This window comes from Electrona antarctica (assembly GCF_951216825.1).
Source record: "Electrona antarctica genome assembly, chromosome: 12".
In the NCBI taxonomy this organism is placed as follows: Eukaryota; Metazoa; Chordata; class Actinopteri; order Myctophiformes; family Myctophidae; genus Electrona; species Electrona antarctica.
Window position 1 is genome coordinate 32,068,644 of NC_136793.1, and position 25,249 is coordinate 32,093,892.

The 25,249-nt window shown below is 42.0% G+C and overlaps 1 protein-coding gene across 5 annotated transcripts in view; it reads right to left on the reverse strand.

Moving 5' to 3' along the window:
• osbp2b (oxysterol binding protein 2b) overlaps window positions 1–24,808 on the reverse strand; it is a 65,883-nt gene extending 41,075 nt beyond the window's left edge. For 4 of the 5 annotated variants that reach the window (XM_079515500.1, XM_079515498.1, XM_079515499.1 and 1 more), the window contains exons 1-2: window positions 24,459–24,808; window positions 14,850–15,058 (exon numbers count right to left, since the gene is read on the reverse strand). In XM_079515500.1, coding sequence (XP_079371626.1) covers window positions 14,850–15,058; window positions 24,459–24,616 — 367 coding nt within the window. In that variant the 5' untranslated portion in view covers window positions 24,617–24,808. Of the gene's footprint in view, window positions 1–14,849; window positions 15,059–24,217; window positions 24,323–24,458 lie in introns of those variants that run through there. The other variant, XM_079515501.1, reaches the window with a different exon arrangement.
• Between the last annotated feature and the right edge of the window lie 441 nt (window positions 24,809–25,249).

A 25,249-nucleotide genomic window follows, 5' to 3' on the forward strand; every position in this document is an offset into this window, starting at 1 on the left:
CTCCTGATGAAGTGGTGTTCATCATGTCGTATTCATAATATTCTTATGCAAATAAGGCTTTAATTAACAACTTAGAATCCAGAGCAATTGCACCCTGCCTCAGAGGAGTGAAGTGGCCGTTCTCTTCACGTTGGACCCGACAACCTCACTATTTATTTTTTACCGTTTCTTGATTAAATTAAGTTTTCCTTTTTTTGGTTGCCAATGTGCAAGCCCAACTGCACCTTCCCCACTGTGGGTCATGACCCATAGTTTGAGAACTGCACCTTCCCCACTGCTCATTATATCTCGACAAAACTGTAAATGTCCCTTGCTCCCTTCAAGAATAAATAAAGGTTTGAATTGAATGTAATAGTAAAGATGTACTATAGTGCAACACTGCTGTATCACATTCACAATTGTCCATTTTGCCATTGGATGAATCTCCAAAATTAAAGAATAGGTCCAACAATCGGAAATGTGGTCTCTGTCTGTCTCTCTGTCTGTCTCTCTGTCTCTCTCTGTGTCTCTCTCTCTCTCTCTCTCTCTCTCTCACACTCCAGTGTCAAATGTAACAGGGACAGAAGGAGCAGTGCACGAGAAAGGAAGCAGGGAAGGGGGTGAAATGCCATCATTGTCCTGTCTAGGCAGCTCCCACCCCATATAGTTCCTTGCAACATGTTTTGGTGAAATATCTAGGACACTGTCTGCCCTGTACTGCTTCAGAATAAGACATGATAAATGAAAGAGAGGCAACGAGAATGAGGCAGGAAGAAACTATTTAAATCCAAGAGAAATATAAGAAGGCACAAGAGGGCAGAGCAGAGCAGAGGATAAGATGAAATGTAATGTAAGGTGTAAAAAGAAGTGCTAACAAGGAAACCCAACAGATATATGGAAACAAAGTGAGACCGAGCCAAACAAACAGGTATGAAGAGGAAGACTATGTGTGTCTCTGTCTGTCTGTCTGTCTGTCTGTCTGGTCTGAGAGAGAGAGAGAGAGAGAGAGAGAGAGAGAGAGAGAGAGAGAGAGAGAGAGAGAGAGAGAGAGAGAGAGAGAGAGAGAGAGAGAGAGAGAGAGAGAGAGAGAGAGAGCGAGCACAGGTCATAGATTGATGTGCTTGTGTGGCCAACAGTGGGTGGCATGGAACTGGGTGTTTTGTTCTGCTCATGAAGGGAATGTGTTAGTTGACAATGACAACAGTCAGACTCGGTATGTGACCGTAGACAGAGTCCCACGGAGACACTTACTGTTACACTGAAGCAGCACAAAACTAAGAAGTTAAGAACCGCCACAATGTTTAATCTGTCTCTCTCATACTGGATAATATGCACTGGGGTTAAACTATTTACCGTAACTAAACTGGGTCAGCAATAAGCTGACACGGTTAACATCAAAGGGTAAGACAGCACATGAACACACATTCCAATATTCCCTACAGTAGTAACTGCCTAGCTAACTGATGATTAGAAGCAATAAACGTCCTATATCAGTCACCATTACATTAGCTCAGAGAACAGATTTCCATACAGGATTAAGACCGTAGAAAAGGGGAAACATTACAAGATACATAATTTGTACCACAAAGCACCAAAAGAGACATTTCTGAATAACAAGGCATTTTGATACTTTATTAGTCAGAAATGTAAACAGCACATGGTGGTACAGTAAGACATCAATGCTAAAATGACTAATGGTAAAAGGACTTTAATCAGCTTAAAGCTAGTGATTATAAACAAAACTCACTTCACATAAGATAGTGTCTCTGAAACCACTCAGTATTTTGGATACATAGATACACATCAGGGCTCGACTCACAGTCTCCTTGCTATGCACAGAAACAACTCTTCCTCTCACACTTCCACATATAATGGAACTTCAAACTTGTATAGAACAAAGCAAGACTATCATATATCTGATTGACTAATTTACTCATTAATACTGAATGTTGTCAACAGCCATAGGATTTAGTATAACAGTGTATCCATATTATTCTTCCCAACTAGTTCCACCATTGTCTAGCTTAAAGCAGGTATTTCCCCCTAAAACATCAGCCTAGTCCTTGGGCTTTTAAAATGTTTGACCCCTCTACCTAACCATGGTAATGACAAAACAATAGGATATAGTATAGAATAAAATGGTGAATACAGAGAAACATTTTACACAACACACATAGATGAGCATATCGTGGTTGGGATCAAAGCATGTACTTACACAAAGGGTAGAATGTGCCTATTCATGACTCTATTTTTCCACCAGTGACAGTCCTTGCAGGAAGAGAGCATTTATATAGCAATAGGAAGAGGGTACGAAGCATGAGTTGGAGAAAGAAGGTTATTCCATTCAGGATCGAGCCCCGCTGGTTGAATAGCACAGTAAACGGCTTAGAGAGGGAGAGAGAAGAAGGGAGGGGGAGTCAGGGAGAGGAGGAGGGAGTGAGGAGAGGAAATGAGCGAGCGAGCCAGCGAATGAGGGAGAGATTGGAAGAGAGAGTGAAAGAAGGCGGGGAGGCAGTTGGGGACGAAAAAATAACAAGGTGGAGACAGAGTGGAAGATGCATTCCTAATCCATCCACACACTGTCCCCTTGGATGTGTTCTGTTTCAGCACCATGGACAGTTAATCACCTTTTCTACCCATTCACAGGAGAGTGGCTATACTATGGTGAAGAAGGTAAAGAAAGATGAACTGGGAAAAGCAGAGAGGAAGGACAAAGTGAAGCCAATGAAGAAAAACAATGGTTGCCTAACAAGTAAAAAATCAGCTCAGTGGTCTTGAGGTTAGAGTGTGTTCGCTAGACTATAAAAATGGGATCCCTGCAATGTCTCCCTGCTTGGCACAAAGCAAGCATCAAGGGTTGGATTGGGGGTAAGTCCCTGTGGCATTCTAGCATCATGTCCAGGGGGTGTATTGTACATGGTACATCAAGCCGCCTCATATACAGAAACAGGAGATAGGCTCCCGCACTATGGGCCCCATGGCTTGGGAACCGTTGGTTCCTACTTCCTACGGTTACTTACTTCATCCAGAAACAGACTACCAAAGTCCTGAAGTCAATTCCATGTCCCTAGGGTCATATAGACGATTTCGCATTCAAACATCCAATTTACTGTTTTTAAATCAAGTACTGTGTTCCTAAAATACGACTAGAAAAGTGTGCTCGTTGAAGCACAGATCTCCGCCAGCCCTGGTTGCCTACTCAGAGCGGGGTCAGTTATGGAGTGCAGCCGTCAGGACACAATGAAGCTGAGCGGGGTAATACAGTTTCTACGACAGGCAGTGCAACTTCCCGCATTTGTGGCAGTATGGACGGAGTATGAAAACCCTATGGGTGGAAGTGAATTTGCTTTTAGCTCTGGGTTACTGGAAGATGACAAACGCATGGACAGACACACGAACAGACGCAGGGAGAGGGGCAAAAAACATAATTTCTTCTCCCGGCTGTTCTGGCCTGGCAGTGATAAAAATCCAGGCGTTTACACACAATGTGGTTTCCACGCATGAACTGATGATGCCTAAAAAGTAAAAAATTATCGAAAGAGGTAAAAAATACAAGCCTGCCTACATATCACACATTGTATAACTAACCATCACAAACGATACAGAGCCATCGCCCTGAAAGAATGCTCAGAACATTTTATATTAACCCGTTTAGACCCGAGGCCGATTCTAAAAACGCCTTTGAAATCCTGACCTAAGTTTTCTGTGATTTAAAACAACATGGGGCCTAATAACGGTGACGGTAACTTGCTGAGTGCCAAGCAGGGAGACATTGGCTCCCATATCTCAGATGTGGCCTGCATATCATGTCAGTCATTTATGACATACTATCTATGGCGTATGACAGGACTCCAGATATTGAGCAAGGTTTCAGCACAAATTCCAAAATGTAACAATCTCAGGTTAAATGATGAATGGATGAGTTGTCATTATCAATACAAGAGCCACTAGAATAGAATGAGGATTTTCTACCAAGCAAACTGGATTGGGATTTAAATGTGTGGACAGAGAAAATCTACAACAACTTAAATTTGGCTTAGACTCAGAATTATCTATAAATATTTACAGTTGAGAAGTTTGCTGTCACACAAAGTCTGGAGGATTTTGAGACAACCGCCAACCCCTTTGGAACTGTTTTAATTAGGATGACAGAAAAAATAAATACATATGGTATATATATACGTATATACTGTGTACACACACACACACACACACACACACACACACACACACACACACACACACACACACACACACACACACACACACACACACACACACACACACACACACACACACACACACACACACACACACACACACACACACACACACACACACACACACACACACACACACACACACACACACGTTTGCAAATGTATAGCTATATATTTGATAAGATTAAAACAAAGTGAAAAAATGTTGGAGGGACTCCAAGCAGATTGGTGACTGATCGGTTGGTGGCTGATCATACCCTTATCATAATATCATATCACATATCTTTTTGTATAAGTGATTTTGAGTACCTTTTTTCTTTTTTTTTCCTTTTGTTTATGTGTGCCAAATTGTCCCTTTTTTATTTTATTTTTTCTTTGTCGTTTGATTTGATTTGAGTTTGGTTTATTTGCTGACAAAAGCTTATTCTGTAATATTTTACTGGTCCAGAAAGGCAAATAAACATACACACAGTACATCTGAAGCTACTTCATGGGCATTGATAACCGATCAGTTGAAATTAAAAGTCACCTCTTGGCTCCCAGACTGACTTGCAGTCCCTGGAGTTCATCTAGTTTGATGTGGTGTTTCAAATAAATGTGTGGTTGTTTCTATTCTGTGTGGGTCAAGGTCAGGTGCAGTAGAGCTTCCTACTGCTCAGCTCCCAGCTATGTGCTCGTCTCTTTCTGAACACAGCTGGACTCAGCAAAGCCAGTACTGATTGTTTGGACCCAGCTGCTCGTTTTTTAATTGCATGCACTACATTAATTCGAAAACATAATGAGAAAACCACTGAATGGATTCAGGCAAACTCAAACTTGGTTTCTCTTATCCGGCTGATAGTAGTGTAGAAGGTGCAGCAAGAGGCACTGCAATGCATCACATTTTTCTGCTATTTTCGCAGAGCAACATGGTTGTACTGTAAATATAAATTAGCATACTTGATCTCCTCACCTCTAAACAAGAGACAACATATTGCATTATGTTGGCAACAGTTGAGTATTCATGACAGCAATATATTTCTCTTTAACTTTTTCTAATGTAGGGCATCAGTTCGGGAGGCATGGGGTATGATCACAGTGGAGAACGATACCTCTGGCTTGGCTGGGTGCTCCAACAAACACACTCGACACGAGCTGACCAGCAACTCTTACAGGTTGGTCTGAAGTACCCGTTTAGCACGGAGTGGAACAGGGAGGAATAGCATGTTCCTCTTCACATGTTACACCCTCCCAGTGACACTATCTGATTTAAAAGTGGCTGGTGACTCCATGTGTAGCAGAGGAGAGTAGACGTGAGGTTGTCTACAATGTGTAGTACATGCTTCCTAGACCAACACTAGGGGTTGGCAGTGAGTGGCAGGGAATACATGAGGTGGGGATTGGCATAACAAATACATTTTAAAAAGGATAAAAAGTTTAGTTTAGAAACGTTTTCTAATGTACAGCGAACAAATACATTTGCCAAGCTGTTCAGGAGAACTCTCAAAAGATGAAGTGCCACAATAGAGGAGGTATTGAAACAAGGGGAAACACTGCCACCTGCTGCCTTAGTGGCACACAAACAACATCTTATAGGCCATCATTCAGCATACAGAGTTAGTTTCACAGATTTGTGAGGTGAGTTATTGGATGAGACTGATGGAGAAATGATGAACAAAATACCAAAGTAGCACAGAAACCATGCCCAATTGTGATATTATTCACCCTGCACTAGTGGACTCTCCTCCTACACAGTCTCTAGGAGGTGGATATGAGGTCAAACTGGGACATGGGGAGAGTAGGTGAAGTTTATCCAACACCCATGTACTGTATGTTAACCACTTGCATGTTGTTGACATGCCCAGAATATAGGGATGCTAGGGTTAATGAGATGCTCTCAAAGTTCTGGAGCAGACACAATAAACAACTAGAACTGCACTCTGTCGAGTGCCTACTTGCTTGTTGCACACAAGTAGGCCATAAATGGCCTACTAGTGCGCAAGCAGAGCGTGCAAGTGCTGTAGACCGCTACAAACTTTCAAATCTTAATATTGAATTATTAGATTTAGCTATTTGCTACGTACCTTGCTTCTGGAGGAAAGAAAGTAGTCACGTATACGGTGTAATATTATTTATTTTAAATTCTCAATAACATTGCTTTAAATTTACGTAATCTTAGACTTCATTGATATCAATACTAAATCATGGTCTGAGTAATAGGTGTCTCTAACTTCAATGTTTGTAATGAAATCTTCATATTTATTTAAATATACATGATCTAAAGTACTTCCGTAATCTATAGTTGGATTTCTGATTAATTGTTTAAAGCCTAATCCGGACATGAAGGTGTTTATATTTCCATCTTTTCCATTATACAGGTCATCATTTCAATCTCCTAGTATCATAATAGAAGATATAATGTGGTTACTCGGTTAGTTTGATGCGTATGTCCCTGACACTGAAACATATCATTACATCACCATCATCAACCAATTATATCCTGGCGTTGGTACATAATCTTCATCACACCTATGTCCAACTTCCTTGGACATAGATGTTAAAGCCTCTTTATCTCCTTCCACGTGCTCTCCAGAGTGCTCTCGTCCTCTCTTCCAGCTTGCCTATGTCTACGTCTATGTATATGTAATTTCTGAGTTGGTTAGTGGTATCTTGGTCTCGATGGTAATGGCCAGCTAGTCTCATGCTCCTTACTGCTATCAGTTGAAAAAAAGAAATATATCAGTTAAAAAAAAAAGGTCACCCTCTCCTCTGGGCGGTATTAGTTGAAAGAAAAAGGATTTATCAGTTAAAATAAGGTATTCTCATCTACATATTATGATCTTGTTTATTTCCAACTTTCAATAAACTTACATAGTTTATCGATTCTACGTGTGTCTAACCTTGAGATAGTTAAATTTTCTTTGGTCTTATTTTTCTCTATTTTCATAGAAAATATGAAATGATTTCTGATTTTAATTAATCTAGATGTCTTTATTATTATTTTTTAATTCAATCAAATAGTCGTCAGACTCACCCAACATTTTGGCAACAATATCATGTTGACAACTTACCCATTGTTCTTGATCTTTCAAAAATATATTTTAAAGATTATTTTCAATCCCTATTTACAATTCTCAGATTTGGAATCACATAAATAACAAAAGTAGTCTTTATTCTGCAATCGAACAACCGAATTATCACAATTTATACATATACCTTCCGAGGAATCTTCCAATTTGAACTCAATTATCCTCCCAAAATAACTATACTAGATATTTGTCTCTAACTCATTTCCATTGTCTATATAAAAAGAAGGGTCTTTTAAGTCTGTTGGTTTCTCCATATCGTCTCCTAAGATTCTTCCCCTTCCTTCTGTTTCAAACCATGATCTTAATTCCTTGACTTCTGGTATATCAAGATCTCTATATATTATAGTGTTTGCAATAGTATTCAACTGCCTCTCTCTAAAAATGGACACGGCTGTGTTTTTTAAAACTATAATAGGGAAAGAGGAATTAGTATCCATGTCGGTGAAATCTCCCCAAGCTGTAAATATTATTTTTGTATTCGATGAATCTATTAATATTAATTGTTACGTGTTCCATTGTATGTAACCACATCTTCTATATCTGAGAAATGAATGCAAACTCCCAATACATCTATAACAGTCTTTTCAGTTAAGATTTCAATATCAGCAATTTTTATAAAATCAAAAAGTTTTTTCCGAACTTTTCTTGTTTTAATTGTAATTTCATATTTTTCACTTCCAATAGCATATTGTGATTTTATGTTTTTAAATTGTCCGTCAGAAATAAAATAACTTTTGTCTTCTTCAATCAAATTAAAAAACGTAATAACTTCTTGATTAAATCCTGTTATCTTAATTGTTCCAGTACTATCCGACACTTCGAAGAAGAAATATACTTAAATCTGAAATAGTAGTTATGGTCCTATTGTCTTTCTTACTCCTTTTATTAAAAGGTACTTCTGTAGATGATTCCATTGTTCCTGAGTCAAGACGATTTTGTCCTGACGCAATACAATTTATCAGTTCTTCCTGAGCTTCGTCTATCCGTCTAGCCTATCGGGGCTTCTTACCGTCTTTAAAGCTCGTTGCCTCCAAGACTCTCCAAGACTCCAAGACTTCAAGTCTTGTCTTGTTGTCTCTAAAGCTCTCTAAAACCGACGATCAGGGCAAAAGGTCTATTTTGTCCTGACGCAATACAATTTCTCAGGTCTTCCTGAGCTTCGTCTATCCGTCTAGCCTCGAGCCTCGTCTATCCCGGCCGGCTTCTTGCCGTCAAGTTCTTCTCTCCAAGACTTCAAGTCTTGTCTTATTGTCTCTAAAGCTTGTTGCCTCTAAAACCGTCAGTAGAGTGCAGTATGTCCAAACTGATCTCTTTGCAGCTATACCTATATATTATTTATATATCTCTATGAAATACTTTTAACATATGTTGAAGAATAATGATGGTAATTCATTATAAGTTTTTCGAGATCACACTGGAACACGTCATCGTTACGTCACCATCAATTATACCCTGGCATTGGTACATATATTCATCACGTCATATGCTCATATGTCCATATATGTGTATATGTCTATATGTACAGTATGTATATGTAGTTTCTGAGTGGTTGGTGGTATAATGTGGTTACCTGGGTGGTTTGATGCGTATGTACTTGACACTGAAACATATCATCATTACGTCACCATCGTCAACCAATTATACCCTGGCGTTGGTACATAATCTTCATCACGGTTCACGGAAAGCATACCTGCACGGTCAGCTTCCGTATGTCCGTATGACATCATATCACGTGCATTCTAAGGGACATTGGTACGACGGAAAACATACCTGCACGGTCAGCTTGGGGCCAGCATATGACGTCATAACATGTGCTGGCCCACGAACACGCGCATCGTAGCACCTGACTGATAACATTACTTGCACGCTCTGCTTGCGCAAGTAACTATCTGTGAATTTGTGGTTAGCCTCTGCTAGTCTCCACTAGAGGCATTCATAGAAACGAAAGGCCCTGCCAGATAGAGAGCGTCAAATCAGGCCACTTGTTAATATTTGAAGTGTCAAATAGTCTGTCTATTAAATTTGGCTACACCGCAATTATGAATGAATAATTTGAACCACATCATACCAAAACATCACACACGCACGCACGTACGATCTGTATCAACAACTTGAGCTGTATCATCATTACCCCACTTCACATAATGCATAGCACTGTAAACAACTACAGTGATAATGCAATAATTACTTGAAAGTTGGTCATACAATGGTGAACAGTGATGATACTGTACGGCTATTCGTCTATCCATTATGGTTCGGTAATTCTATTATTCAGAAACCGCACAGAGCTTGCATAGTGAAATGCACCTCAGTTGCCTGTGAGGATAATGTAATGAGCTCTCACCAGTCACCAGTGAGACAGTGCTCTGGTGTCTCCTCACCAGTGAGACAGTGCTCTGGTGTCTCCTCACCAGTCACCAGTGAGACAGTGCTCTGGTGTCTCCTCACCAGTCACCAGTGAGACAGTGCTCTGGTGTCTCCTCACCAGTCACCAGTGAGACAGTGCTCTGGTGTCTCCTCACCAGTCACCAGTGAGACAGTGCTCTGGTGTCTCCTCACCAGTCACCACCCACACAGACAGAGAGGGCTCCAGGAACTCAGAGAGCTGGGGAAATGCATGTCACATAATATTCCATTCTGGATGACTGTTGACTGGTGGTTGCTGACTGGCCCCAATGGTAAAAGTTCCAAAACAAGAAGTGCAATGCACACCAGTCCTTATGATGTGCAGCAGAATCCAACTCACGCCCAGGATTACAGCTTAGGCAATCGGCACCGGGTGAAAAATGGGTTACAAAATCGTGGGATATATTTTTAAATAAAAGAATAATCACGGTTCTGAACTCGATAACGTGGTATGCCTTACACAACCGTGGTATTGCGGTTATTGCACCCAGCCCTACAGATGACTTATTGACAAAATGGACGAGTCCAATAAAATTATATTAAACCACCGAAACAACAGGGTGCTTTCCCAACAAGGTAAAAATAAAATCACACCTGTGTGAAGTGAGGGGCGCTCTTATCATCATACAGCATCTCATTCTGGCCAATCACAATTTACATCCTCACTTTTCTGTCCTCACTTTTTATCCTCAATCCGTACGTTGCTCAGCCAATCAAATCATCGCTATGGGGTGATCAGCCAATCAAATCATCGCTATTATTCACAAAAACACACAAAGCTGGGTATAGGAGGGGCTAGCACCCCTCAAAAACTCATTCCATACGGTCACAGCCATATGCCCAGCTTGTCTATTAGAAGAGACATAATGGTGTATGCACATGGAAAAGCGCTCAGACAGTCTATACACAACCAAACAAAAAAATTGCAGTAAGATCAAAGGCTTAACATAGTTCTGATTACTGAAAGAGGCGAGATTAAATTGAGAAACATTCTCTCTCTCTCTCACTCACTCACTCTAAATTTAGTGAACTGACTTTCAGATGGAGGCCAGGGGAATATATAGCCTGTCTGAGTCTCTATATACCTCGTGGGGCAGAGAGGCTTTTGGGATGGTGCCAGGGTGAAACATGAAGAAAGAAAGGCCCTCAGAGTCATTTCCCACAGCCTTTGACCAGTGCTACCAATCGCAACTGCCCAAGAATGAGTCCCTTCGGAAAGCAGAGAGGTTCCGTTGTCAAGATGAGACTGAATGGGAATCTGGTTCTCACGTCGGTAACCTTAGCCTTATTCTCTAGTAGTCTGTGCTCCAGCTGGACCGAACAGACACGGCTGCCCTCTCCTGGCTTGGATTGGAATCTGACAGAGAAACTCTTAGAACTACAGTTATGAATTTTAAATGTCAGTGTAGGGGTGAATCATGTTTCTACAACAAACATTTGTAGCATTTGTGGTGCCCCCTATTGGTAAATGTGGGGTGCATCAGTCCAAATACTGATGCACCCCACGACTGACACAGCCATAGGTAGGCTACCAGGCCTGGTAGAAATCTGCGGTCTGAGGATTAGTTAAAAATAAAACAAACATATCTAAGCTTGGCCAAGCTACATGCTGAGAGAACATTGAGGGAACAAAGTGAATAGCAATACAAACAATACACAAATCTTCTACACATTAAAAGCAGCTAACTGCACTGTTTCTCCTCCTATTACCCCATTTGCCCAGCTTGTATGAGCTCAAATTTTAAAGGTCAACTGCTGTTGTCTTCAGACAGTAGTAATCATCACTGCAGACTGGCTGAGCGTGAATAAAATAAGAAAAAAGTTACAAAGTTTAACATCACAAGACTAAATAATATACTATTAATAAGCCTATTACTGAACAATTGCTCACCTTTGCTGAGGTAGAGAAGGAGGGAAAAAATGAATCCAGGACATATTGGAATGCCACTATTGCGCTACCCGATTGATTATGGAATATGAATAATAAAAATAGCTTGAATTTATATAGCGCCTTTCATGAACCCAAGGATGCTTTACATAAAAAACAATGAACTGTATAACCAACTACGCTTGTCAACTACGCTTGTCCACAATCAACAAATTTCATCATCCTGAAAAATGTATAACATCATTGATTGTCACCCCCCTCCCTGTGCAGTACAGTAACGGAAGGAATTTGGGTCTGACATAGAGGTCTGATGACTTTGTGTTCTACCAGGAATTCACACCCTGGGCCTCCCGCATGGGCGGCCAAACATCTATCGGTCAACCATGGTGGAATTTCAAACAACATTTATTTTCTTAAATAAGCGATTTACCACAAACCCCCACCGCTCACCCTCGGAGCTGTACTCAGGATGGAGTTATGAAAACGTTCAGATTAAGGTAAGAAACACCTAGTCCGGAATTATCCTTTAATGCAAGAACAATAGCTTCTATTTCAGCATGCTATCTTTCCAGGAATTGTATTAGCTGTAATCTAGAATGACTTTAATTGATAGAATGATAATGAGTTAAAACGGGTGCTATGACAAAGGTATATCATTAGGTTCCCAAGTTGCATCGTTCCCAAGTAGGCCGGTGGCCGACTGCGACGGGCACGTACAGGTCTAGTTGATATAATGTTAATGTTATATCAATTAAAGTAATTCTAGATTGCAGCTTTAAATTATCAGAATATCTCTATTGGTTTATTATTGATGTGACTTGGATTGTGGCATGATGTGCGAAAGTCCAGGGTTATTTTTGGTTTAAGACACATTAAGGTCCAGGACATGTTTTATCTCACCAGGACATGACATGAATAACAGCATCTACAGTCAGAATATACCAAAATTGCAGAAAGCTTGCTTTTAAGATGTCAACAAGGTATTCGATATGTATTAATTACACCGCCCTCTATCAAATCTAAACAAGTAAACATCCCTCTGATAAAAGCTGTATGGATAATTTTCTCAATGATTTAGAGTTTCTCACTATTGACCCAAGGTGGACAGCAAACTGGACAGGCCTAGGTGAGATTATAGGGGCTACTAATTATACTAAATCTATGCAAAGTGGTAAGGCACTGTGACTGGGCTAAGAGTGGACCTGGACCTGGACCTGGACCGAGTCAGTGGAGAATGTAAGCTGCTTGAGAAGAAGAGGCCTCTCAAGCAGTAATCTCACTCAGGACAAGAACCCACAGAATGCAGATAATTCCAAAATGTCATTGCTCAACACAGAAAGTGAATTTAGTGCTCAGATGATATTTAGTGCCATATGCCTTGAAGTCAGAATATTTTTGAGGATCAGGTTGACTGCTTCTGGGGGGTCAGCTTTCATTTTACAGTATCCTAAGACTCTTAGATGTCAACCATACTTTTACAGTAGCTCTTCTTTCCATTCCGAGGTCATTGTGTACTGTAGACAATGCCTTTGATCATATAGAAACTAAATAAGTTAATAAGAACAAAATGACCAATTATAATTTTCTACAGAAAACATATTTTACTTATATTGCATAAGATGTGTGTATCTGATTCTGACATATGTTGCATTGTAAATTGTGTATATATATATATAATTTCTTTATATATATAAAATCTTGAGTAACACACGGTAGCAACATAAATGGCTCACGATTTATTTTTCTATTTATGGTATTGGTAATTGACCTGAAATATAATGTGTTTTGTGATGCAGTATGTACGTATCTCTGGGGTATCCTTCAGATTCACAGTTTGCTGAACTTTTAACTGTTAACCTAATAAGCCATCCATCCATCTTCAACCGCTTATCCGTAGATCATAGTCAGGTCGCGGGGGCTACAGCTCCACCAGAGAGCTCCAGACTTCCAGACTTTACTTAATAAGCTCTCCGTTTTATTTGTATTGCTTTTATTTTTAGTTTTTATTTTATTACATTTTTGTTCATTTAGTTTCGGTACTGATTTAGGCTTTATTTTTTGTATACTGAAAACAAAGCTAATAGGAACTGCCAACATACAAAACCTTATTTACTGGTTAAAAATCCTGACACTAACTAGTGTAGCCTAGAGGCGCAATCAAGCCATTTATCGTCCATGTCTGCACTCTTTACCTCCATCTCCCTCCTGCCAATCCTCAAAACCTTTGTTGCTGTCTACTTTAAAATATGGATATTGTGTCTGTCTTTTTTTTTAAGTTTACTCCGCCTGGGCCTATTAGTAATAACCACTTATTTACTTTCTGACTGGCTAACAATCATTTCAAAGACCTCTATGATAGTGATACTTCTTTCTACCTTTCTTTATGTCTTAAATTTAGTCTGCCACATTCACATTTTGTTCCCATATCTCCAGGTCTGCCACTTAAAAGTGTGTTCCTTTCCCAGGCAGCCTCAAGAATCATTATGAGAGCCTTTTTAATCTCGTACTCAAGAGGGTGCTTACAGATATATATCTGAAATGTATCAAAAAAACACCATGTCTTTGAACAGTCTCCAAGTAAAACTCCAGATGAGAGGGGTAACTGGAAATTGAACAGAGGGCCTGGTTGGAAGTGGCGTTAGATAGGGTGAATTGTTTTATCATCCTGTGCTCGACTCCATTTGATCCAGCTAAAGGTGGTCCAGAGCCCATTTCAGTAAATCTAAACTGCACAAAATTCACCCTGATACCAATCCCAAATGTGATTGTTGCAGCAGGCTACAGGCAGACCTCTCACATTATATTCTGGTCTTGCCCAAAGCTTGAAATTGGACATTTTATATTTGTCTTTTTTTTGCTATCTATTTACTGTTAGTTACATTGTTAGTATTATTGTAAATGTTAAATGGTAAATGGTGCATTTATATACCACCTTTATCCAAGGCGCTTTACATTCACACACACATTCATACACCGATTGCGGCGGAAGCCATGCAAGGTACCAACCAGCACATCGGGAGCAATTTGGGGTTCAGTGTTTTGCCCAAGGACACTTCGACATGTAGGAGGAGCCGGGATTCGAACCGCCGACGAACTGCCGACCCATGGATCATTGTTCCCAGAAGTTTTCGCCAGCTACTGCATTACTGTAATGATAGGTCTTCCTCTTATGTGTGCTATTGCGCATCATGGTGTGTGTGGTGTGGAAGGGTGGCTGAGGAAAAGAAGATATTTTCTTTTGGGTTCTCTGTTAAAGGTACTGTACATAATTGCTACATCTGCTCTTACCAGACTGATCATTCATCATGCGGATGGCTTTAGCCTTGGCCAACTCCAGTGCTGTGACCCATCTTTGGCGCTCCACTTCTGTGCTGGCCTTCAAGTGGTAAGTGCGACCACCACTGCTCAACACAATGTTGCAGGCGTCCTCTGTGTCGATGTGTGCTGTGGCCAGGTTGATTGTGCCACGACAAGTGTGGGCCATCTCTGCCTGTGTCCTGCAATAGAACACCAAAAAGACACAGACAGACACAGACAGACAAGAAACAGTGAAACACATTAGCCTAGTACGTGAACCCTAATGTCTTTGTCGGATGATTATCGCAGACAGGGAATAATCTACTGTAAGTCTTTTTATTAGAAAGCAGTTCTGAATGTGATAACAGCTGGGACAAGGCTGAGGGTGGAATAGGAATTCCCAATGGCAATAAGCAGAGGCAGAGAGGCAAGGAGTTACAGAGAACCAACATAGATCGACAGAAGTAAACACTCCAAAAGCCATGCAACAGAAGAAAGACCTGGTCACTTTAAAATCTCATAAGAGATAACTCTGTAGAACATACTTTCATTAATGAGTAAATATAATAATTCAGATTCTTGTTCTGTGTGTGTCACTCTGTGCGTGCGTGCGGGTGTGTGTATGACTCTGTATGTGCGAGCACACGCGTGCGTGCGTGTACAGAAGTGTGGATATTGTTGGCATTACTAGTCAAAAACCAACTGTTGTACATTCAGTGGAACACAAACAGTCTAGATAACAAGGCCATTGTCTGACTCGAAGAGCCCATAGTGAGCAAAACCAAACAATGAATAACAGCGGGGACAAAGCGGGGACAAAGAAAGAAAAGAGGTTGTAAGATAGAGGCATAGCAAAGGAGTGAGAGTGAACAAGTACGAGGGAAAGACAGAAAGAGGAGAAAATGTTATGAGGTGGAGAGCAAGAAAGTTTTCTTGTATTCATGTATTTGTGATTCATTTGTCCGTGCCTTAAGATATACTGTACTGTATGTATGCAGTGTTTTCCTTTCAATTCATTCAGAATCAGCAGCAGTAGCTGCCTCTAACAAAAAGGAAAGCACATAGTAAATCTTCACATAAACACAGTGTACATAGTATATGTTTTCCAATAGCCCATTTTAGAATGCCAGTCACTGTTTTTGATCAAAAAAACTATAATGATTAGATATTGTATGAAACACCTGGCTTACTTTTTATTTTTGTTTTAGAAAAAGAACATCTAGGGGACTCTCTTTTGTCTTTGCCAATATCCCCTTTCCACTCCATGCTGGCATGCTGGCTCCCTGACATTCTGTATAGTTAAAATGTACAGTAAGTATAAGAAGCTGAGCTCAAGGCTGACACCACTGTAGCATGCAGTGGAGAGTGTGCATACATGAGTATATCTGTACTTCTTGCCTTTGTGTCAATGGGACCCGACATCCATCCACCCTCACTGAGACCCAGCTGCCACCAGCAGAAGTCTCTCAACGGTGTTCAGCCTGCCCTATACCAGCCTCGGCCTCAGTTGACACCGACACTGACAGAGGTGCCTACTGGCTTATTAAAGAGGTTCTGGTAACAGGTAGAGGTTAGAGTTAATCTCTAAGCTCTACCTGGCGGGGATTCACTGCCACTATAACAGCATGCGCCAAGTCTTGCTATAAATGCTGATCCGGAAACAGGCACTTTAGTGCACAGCTCTTTCCCAGGCAGCCGGGCACTGGACAAGTTATGCAGAAAATAGTAACGGGACAATGCAGAAGACATGCAGAGCCACAGGGAGGGCAGGGCTCCTGAACAGCCCAGTCTCCAGCCTAGCCCAGCATAGCATGGGCTTGGCAACCTGGCGCTGACCAAGACATCCAACTCTTTCGAGTGTATATATGAGATCCATGCAGATCCCCTCCACCTGGCAGGAAAGCAGGGCCATGCAAAGGCCAAGGAAACTGCAAAAGCTGGGAAACAGAGATAAGAACTGAGGAGCATTGAGGCACTGGAGAAGAAGGGCAGGGGGGCTTGAGGGAGTGAGAGTGGAATTGAGGCAAATAGAAATAGATTGGGGGGGGGGGGGGGGGTCCTGTATGTTGTGCTGAGCCGGCAGAAAATTACAGGGCTTTACCTGTCACTCCCTTGTGCACACATCCTCACAAAACACAAATCCACCGATCTGGAGCATGTAATGACAGAACAACAGCCTATGAACATATGCAAAAATAAATAATAACGAAATGACACAGGCTGGAGCACACACACTAGACAGAACACTCAGGCGGCATAGGAGATAATACATACACAGTGACAGTGCAAATAATGAGACACAGGGCTGTAGTAATAAAACACAAAGAGAGCAAGAGAAACAGAGGAATTGGTCATGTTATGCGGCCTGTTGTATACTTAAATGCATGCCAAAGTCACATACTGAAAATGGCTCACATCTACAAGCTCACAACACATTAGAGCACATTAGCGCAATGTGTTGTGACTTGTGAGCTTGTAGATCGGATCTTTTGGTGTGAGGCACCCGCTTGCAAGTCGCAACTAAGGCTTAGGGATAGAAACAAAAACAGGAGACATGTAACCAAGGTACAGATACTGTGGCAGGTGGTATGACCTGAACCACTGAAAGACTGGAACTGAAGATATTGAATGTGGCCAAAGAGTCCTTATTCTCTATTCTCATTCTTATATTTTCACCTTCACACACACACACACACTGACCCCCCCCCCCTAACACACACACACACACACACACACACACACACACACACACACACACACACACACACACACACACACACACACACACACACACACACACACACACACACACACACACACACACACACACACACACACACACACACACACACACACACACACACACACACACACACACACACACACACACACACACACACACACACACACACACACACACACACAGCCAAGACCAAGGAGGAGGCCATTAACATGATTAGATCACACAGCTTCCCTTCTCTTCTCTCTGCAGCTCTCAAGTCACTCTGTTGATTTGCCAGGCTAGCGTACAAGGGTCTGAGCAGGCTGTGCCCTCCAGCTGGGTCCCTGGCCTGGCTAGCTCACTACTCATCCAAACCACCTCGCCAACCACCCCTTACCAAAGAACACAGTGTCAGCAACAGTAGAGCCATAATAACCTGACTCTCCATAGTGACAAAGGTTTCTGAGCTCCCTGCTTTGCACTCAGTGTGACACTATCCTGTTTCAGTCCTATGTTAGACCTGATCCCAGACCTTGGCTGAGAAGAAAACATGACAGAACTACTCTGCTATGAAACAGAAGGCCACAGCCTTCAGTGGATCCACTGTCGCAGATCCCATCGCAGATCCCATTGCACTCAAGGCTTTAATTCCCCATAAGCTTTCCTAACGCACCAAGTCGGATTTCCTGTAAGAGGTGACTAAGCGGTGCTCAGGGTATTAAAGCTGTGAGAAGTCAATTAAGAAATTAAAAAAGAAAGAAAGTGCAGTGAGAAGGGGCCATGTGACATATCCTTTTTTTTTACCCGATGAGCCTATCTTAGTGATTTATTATGCAAAACAAGAACAGAGGGATGTCTTGGGACATAAGGCTGACGAGGGATAAAACATAGGCAGCCCGCTCACAGTTGCAACGTCAGAGCAAATGCGAGTGAGTCAATGTTGCAATGTTGCATCTCTATAAAACCTATTACATTTTAACTGGCTCGAGTGCTGAGTGCGTCAGGTCCTCTGCAGAGTCAGATCACATATTATGGTCTGCCATCGCCCTTTGACTGCTTGGCCAACAGCTGGAAATCCCATTCTGGACTGCTTCCTTTCATAAACACCGGCCTAAGAAATGAAAGGTTATCCTAAGGTCTTTGCTGTTGATTCATGTCTTGTGGGACAAACTGACTGCTCTCTGTTGACAAAGACAACACATTGCAGTGGATAGTTGGATACCACTGATCCATGATGTGATCCTCGTGATTCCAATGTGACAAGGGTCCACCGGGTATTAACATGATGATTTGTTTTGAGTGGTGCAACCACCTATAGACAGCTATGTGTGTCCCTGGGTGTCACTGTTGCACAGCCTAACACACAGACACACACAGGCCAGGGAGGAAGGCCAGTACAGTACAGTACAGTACAGTACAGTACAGTACAGTACAGTACAGTACAGTACAGTACAGTACAGTACAGTACAGTACAGTACAGTACAGTACAGTACAGTACAGTACAGTACAGTACTTAAGTTAACACTTAAGTTCAGACGGGTCTGATTTTTGTTCAACTGGGTGATGTCAAGCCATGCAACCACATCATATGCTTGTCTAAGCTGATACCATTAAATCTTTATAAATGAAGCAAGGCTTCTCTGGGCAAATGGAATACGCACCCAGTCATGAAAACATTGAATGTTTCTTAATCACATGACCTACTGTATAGCTTCCCTATTCTGGGGGTAAACATTTGCAAAAAATAATTATGTACAAGCTCACAACAAATTGCATTGTGAGCTTGTAGATATGCTATTTTAGACAAAGAGCAAGACCAATTAGATTAGGACTTGAGGGGCGTTTGGCTAACGCAGGGTTAAAGTTCCTGCAGAGTGGTGGGGGGGTTTGAATCCTCAGGGGTGGATCCGGCTTGGGCGTGTGTTCCACCAAACACAATTGGTTGTGTTCCTGGGATGGAAGCCAGGCGGGGAGGGTGAGCTCTGTTGCTATACTTGGAACTCCTAGTTAGTCAGGGCACCTGTCAGTAGTGGTGTAGTTGAACTTTGAGGAATAGCGAATAGGTCCTCCCAGTGAAGCTCCTCGCTGGCAGGCCGGTGAAAAGAATGTGTATAGGAGGAGGAGGCATGTGTTTCACTTTCAATACTGTCCCTAGGACCAACAAGTCAGAAGACCAACCAGTAGGGTTCAGCAGTAACTACACAAGTGTGTGGGGAAATTGAGAGACAAATGGGAAGAATTATCTAATTAAAAATAGTTATAGGTTTGTATAATGGTGTGTAGTAGAAAAAGTAGAAATATTACACACCATTATATATATAAGTAGAAATAAGAAGAAAATAAACTGTTGTCATGTTTCAGTCTTAAGCCATAACCACACCAAAGGGTCACCATGCAACTCCTTGGGTCCAAACAGATGCAAGGAGTTAACACTAAAACAGTCTTGACCCTTTGGTGTGGTTTGGGCCATTGAATCAACCGTTTCGACTGGTATCAATGGACAAGACCGCAGTTATCAGTTAGGATCAGTACGATTGTTTCCGACGAGTATGGGCATGCCTGCCGATTAAAAAAAAAAAAACTACAGGATTAAGGTTGGCGAACATGCGTCAATATTAGGACCGCGCTGCGACATGCTTGCGGTTAAGTTTAGGGGAGGGTATGAGGAGGCTTGTCGTTTTTAGTAGGCAGTAGACCAAAACGACAGGATTAAGGTTGGCGAACATGCGTTAATATTAGGACCGCGCTGCGACATGCTTGCGGTTAAGTTTAGGGGAGGGTATGAGGAGGCTTGTCATTTTCAGTAGGCTCAGTAGACCTGAATAGATAAAACCGGTTAACGTGTCATCAACGCCAATCGCAGCCAGTAGGCTCCAGACGAGCCGATCGGCTAGATAAGTTCGGCGTAATAAGTAACCTACTGGGAATTATCGGTTGATTTCCGGTCGAATCGGCTAATTGAATTCCATGCGTTGAATCACTAGGGTCAACAAGACATATCACACCGCAGGGACAACGCTAAAACCATCTTGACCCTTTGGTGTGGTTAGGGCTTTACATTCACAATAGTGGACACACACACACACACACACACACACACACACACACACACACACACACACACACACACACACACACACACACACACACACACACACACACACACACACACACACACACACACACACACACACACACACACACACACACACACACACACACACACACACACACACACACACACACACACACACACACAGTGGAGGGGAGACATTTAGTCAGGATCTCCTTTGTGGCAACTTGTGTGCTTCACTGCCTCTGTGCTCGGATGTGCTCGGATGTCAACAGGCTACCTTTACATCAGGGACAGCAGACACCTTACAACATAATGGACTATTAATAGAGGGTAGAGGCAACAGGGTTCTTTCCTTTCACCATCAGCACACACAAGAGTAGTATTTTGGCTCCCCCATCTCAGTCTCCACTAACCCCTCACTGGAAAAAGGACAACTGGACCCTTTGTGTGTGAAGGTGTGGCACTAGTGTGGAGTGGCAACCCTACAGCATGGGGGAGAAATGGGTTTGGTATAATATTGTCGCTGTTGGGCACAAACCTTGTGTACAAAACAAATCATACTTAGGAAATGGGGGGGGTGGAAAGAACTTTTATTATTTAGTCAGAAGCTCTTGTTAATACTTTATTAGTTACGTATTTATAAAAACCCACAGACAGACATAACCACTTTTGACCGGGTGTCCCTATTTTGGGCATCTAAGCAAAAATAGCACATCTAGAAGCTCACACCATAACCATGTTAGCTGCTTTTGCACAAGACCATCATATGACAAAGTATATGAAGAAAGAAATATGGAGATTGGTTTCTGCCTGACTAAGATGTTTTGCATCAAAGCATTTCAATGTGATTTGGTCATAAGTTCAGCCAAAATCCAAGGCTGTGAAGTAATCTTTATTTTCGTGTCTTGTCATTAAGACCCATCCCTTACGGGATTATAAAACACCAAAAACATAAATAAACAATATCACATTCACTTCCCACACAGAAGTAACACAAAATATTTGGTTAAAACAAAAACATAACAGAAATAAAAAATACATCACATATACGTTTTCTTTGTCCGTATGTCCCAAGCTTTCTCTATATATTCTGCTAATGCAAATATCTTGTGTTCAAAAATCCATCTGAGTCGCTCTGCGTCACTTAACCACATCAGATCTATATTTTTACATCTGTTAAATAACTTTTGACGTAGCTCATGATACAACAATAGAAAACAATATCATTCTCAATATCGTTTATATCACAATAGGTGCAAATACGTTCTTCTTCTGTAACTCCTCTATACCTACGAGTCTCAAGGTGCAAGGGCAAGATCCCAGAACGATATTGGGCACGTATAGAGATCTTTGTCTTTTGGATAATGGGGAACAAACATACTTTTGACTAGCGTAACAGCTTTTTATCATAACAAATGTTCTCAGCTTTGGTTTGTACAATATGTCCTCATTGTCCTGTGACCATTTGTTCTGATATAAATTATAAAGTGTGTCTTTAACCATGGAGATGTTTACAAAACTGTTATTTAGAAAACTGTCATGTAACCCAGTTCTTACAAGAGTGTCCTCTATTGCACTCGCCCATGCACCTTTTACTGATACATCCAAGTTGAAGATCTTCCTAGCAACTCTGTTCTCTGGCATTCTGATTAGTCGATTCCATAAAGCCACCATGCTGCCTCTCCACCTTATCTCACATGGCTCCCATGTCATGTCTCCTGTTATTGCCAATACAGGCACAAATGTATGCACTCCCAGAAAATACTGTATGGCCCTATTCTGAACCATTTGTCCTTTCATATTTATGTTTGAGCCCCATATTCCCGCCATATAGTCCATGACAGGGCAGACACGTGTGAAACAGTTTGGAGTAGGCAGCATATCCCAAATCACCCAGCTGTTTAGTTTTGGCTATTATACCACCTAGAGCCCTACCTGCAGATCCTGCCAATACTGATGTACCATATTCATGAAGTAAATGTTAAGACCCAAATATTTGTCTGAAATGCATGATCTGAGTTTTACTATGGTGCAGTGTTAACTTTTACTAAGAACAGGAATATCTGCAAAGAGAGTTGAACTCCAGTACTATAGACCTACATTCTGCTGGAGCCATGTCATTAATAAAACTGGGTTGGACAAGGTGACTAACTGTTGCCATAATACACTTTCTACAGTATGTGTATATCTAGCCGCAATTTGCAACTCTAGATTTTTTTATAATGGGATGAATCTAGAGTTGCAATACCCTCCATTGACTCCCCACTCATCATTTTGCGTTTGCGATCTGCTTGTCTTAAACAACGTTAAACTCACCAACATTGCAGCTGTAGTCCAAGCTTGAATTATTCTCTTTCAATCTGCCGAGCTTGTTTTTCATAAAAATCCCCCGTAGACATGTTATGAGCTACTTTCTGTCAAGAAATTATGTGCAAGTGATTCTTTTTCTAAGTGCTGGAGTTTGGAAGCGCTCGTCGTAAGTCACTGAACGTCCCTGCATGCATCTGTTTCGCATTTGCACATAATGCAGGAGGCAGCAGCGCGACCCCTTAATACAAACGAGCGCTTCCAAACTCCAACATTTCTTCTTCTTGACAGAAAGTAGCTCATAACATGTCTACGGGGGATTTTTATGAAAAACAAGCTCGGCAGATTGAAAGAGAATAATTCAAGCTTGGACTACAGCTGCAATGTTGGTGAGTTTAACGTCGTTTAAGACAAGCAGATCGCAAACGCAAAATGATGAGTGGGGAGTCAATGGAGGGTATTGCAACTCTAGATTCATCCCATTATAAAAAAATCTAGAGTTGCAAATTGCGGCTAGTGTATATCCTAGTTTCAAATCATGATTACTTTCATATTGATGTCATATGGCTCAAACTTTTCATCCAGTGCATTTCATTCCAGTACCTTACAATTCTTGGAATTCAGCAATATATTAATTTATGTGAAATGTTACCTTGGCACATTGCACACTGACATGGGTGCATGATGTCACTGAGCGAGCCAGCTGACATACTTTATGAAGATGGAACACTTATTGTCCATCCTGTTAGTGTTACCTATGCCTGTTCTGAAACATGACCCCTGGAACCACCTGAGCCACAGGTGTTAAGCGATGGCAGCACACAGGTGACAACCGTGTGAGTGAAGTCATAATGATAATGATGGCGAGCATGACTCACAGATAACTGTTACTATACTCAAATAATTGAACACCTTGCTTTTCAGAAACAGATGGAATGCAATGAATTAATGTTGTTGTAAACGAACCACATAAGTCTTTAGTGGGACGATGCAATTCACCTTAAAGCCAATTAATTGAGAAGACAAGTAAACTTTTCTTTTAGCAGATTTGCAGACACGATTCTACAGGCTCAGCCCCATAGTCGCTCATTCTGGCTGACAGCAAGCAAGCTAGCCAGCAGGGAGCTATACAATACGTTAGCTCGCTAACGTTATAGCCTGCCTGCTACTGCTAAGTTACTGTTACCCATGAATGTTTTTACTTCCAATTTAAAATTAGAGGCTTTGTTATGTACAGTGCGTGAGGGCACTCACCTCTCCACTGCCAGCAGGCAGTGCCCAGTGGCAAAATTAAAAAGTATAAATTCGTGATGGAATCGCCATTTCTATGTAAACATACTGCTGACTCCCATCACCATCATCACCCTTATGACAGCCAGCTAACGTTAGCCCGCTAGCAAGCAGCCAGCGGAGGCAGCCAGCCAGCTGTCATGATGCGCTGACATGCAGCGTCTGCTCGGCAATTGGCAAATTAACGCCGCGTGTGCATATTTACCTGTAATACGAGAGCAGGCCATTGCTGAGGACAAACCATCGCCGCTGGTACCCTTTCAAGTAGTTTGTCCATTTAAAAAGCCAGCCTTTATAGGTGTCCGATCCCGGTGCTGGGGCCGCGGCAGAGGTGGGCGCCGAGCCTTTCGCCTGGTCGCTCATCCTCCGCTCCGCCGCACGGTGACACGGTGAGGGCTGCAGGGTGACGACGGGCTATGTCCACCGCGGTGAGGATGCTGTCCTACCCGGGGTTGCTGCTCACTCAACACACACGCGAATGATCAGCACGATGGAGCAGGAGGAGGAGGAGGAGGGTCCGCGGGGGGAGGGGAGGGCGAATAAACACTGCGCGTCCCGGTCCCTTTCACATGACGCTGGAATGGACAGCGGCGGAATGATGACAGGACGATCACGATGCCTACCGACGGACAGACACAGTTTAATGATGCAGCCTGAGCCTGCAGAGGATTGTTATGTTAGTTTAATTCCTAAACATCTCACATCTGGCATTATTGATGTGACCTGTTGTTGAAGTCAATTCAATCCTACCTGGGACCGGGCGCGCGTGCGCACACACACACGCGCACACACACACACACACACACATACACACACACACACACACACACACACACACACACACCTCTCTCTCTCTCTATAGCTCTCTCTCTCACGCACACACACACACACACACACACACACACACACACACACACACACACACACACACACACACACACATTGACACAAACTTTAAAATTGTCGACTACTAAGGATATGCCTAAACCATTTTAA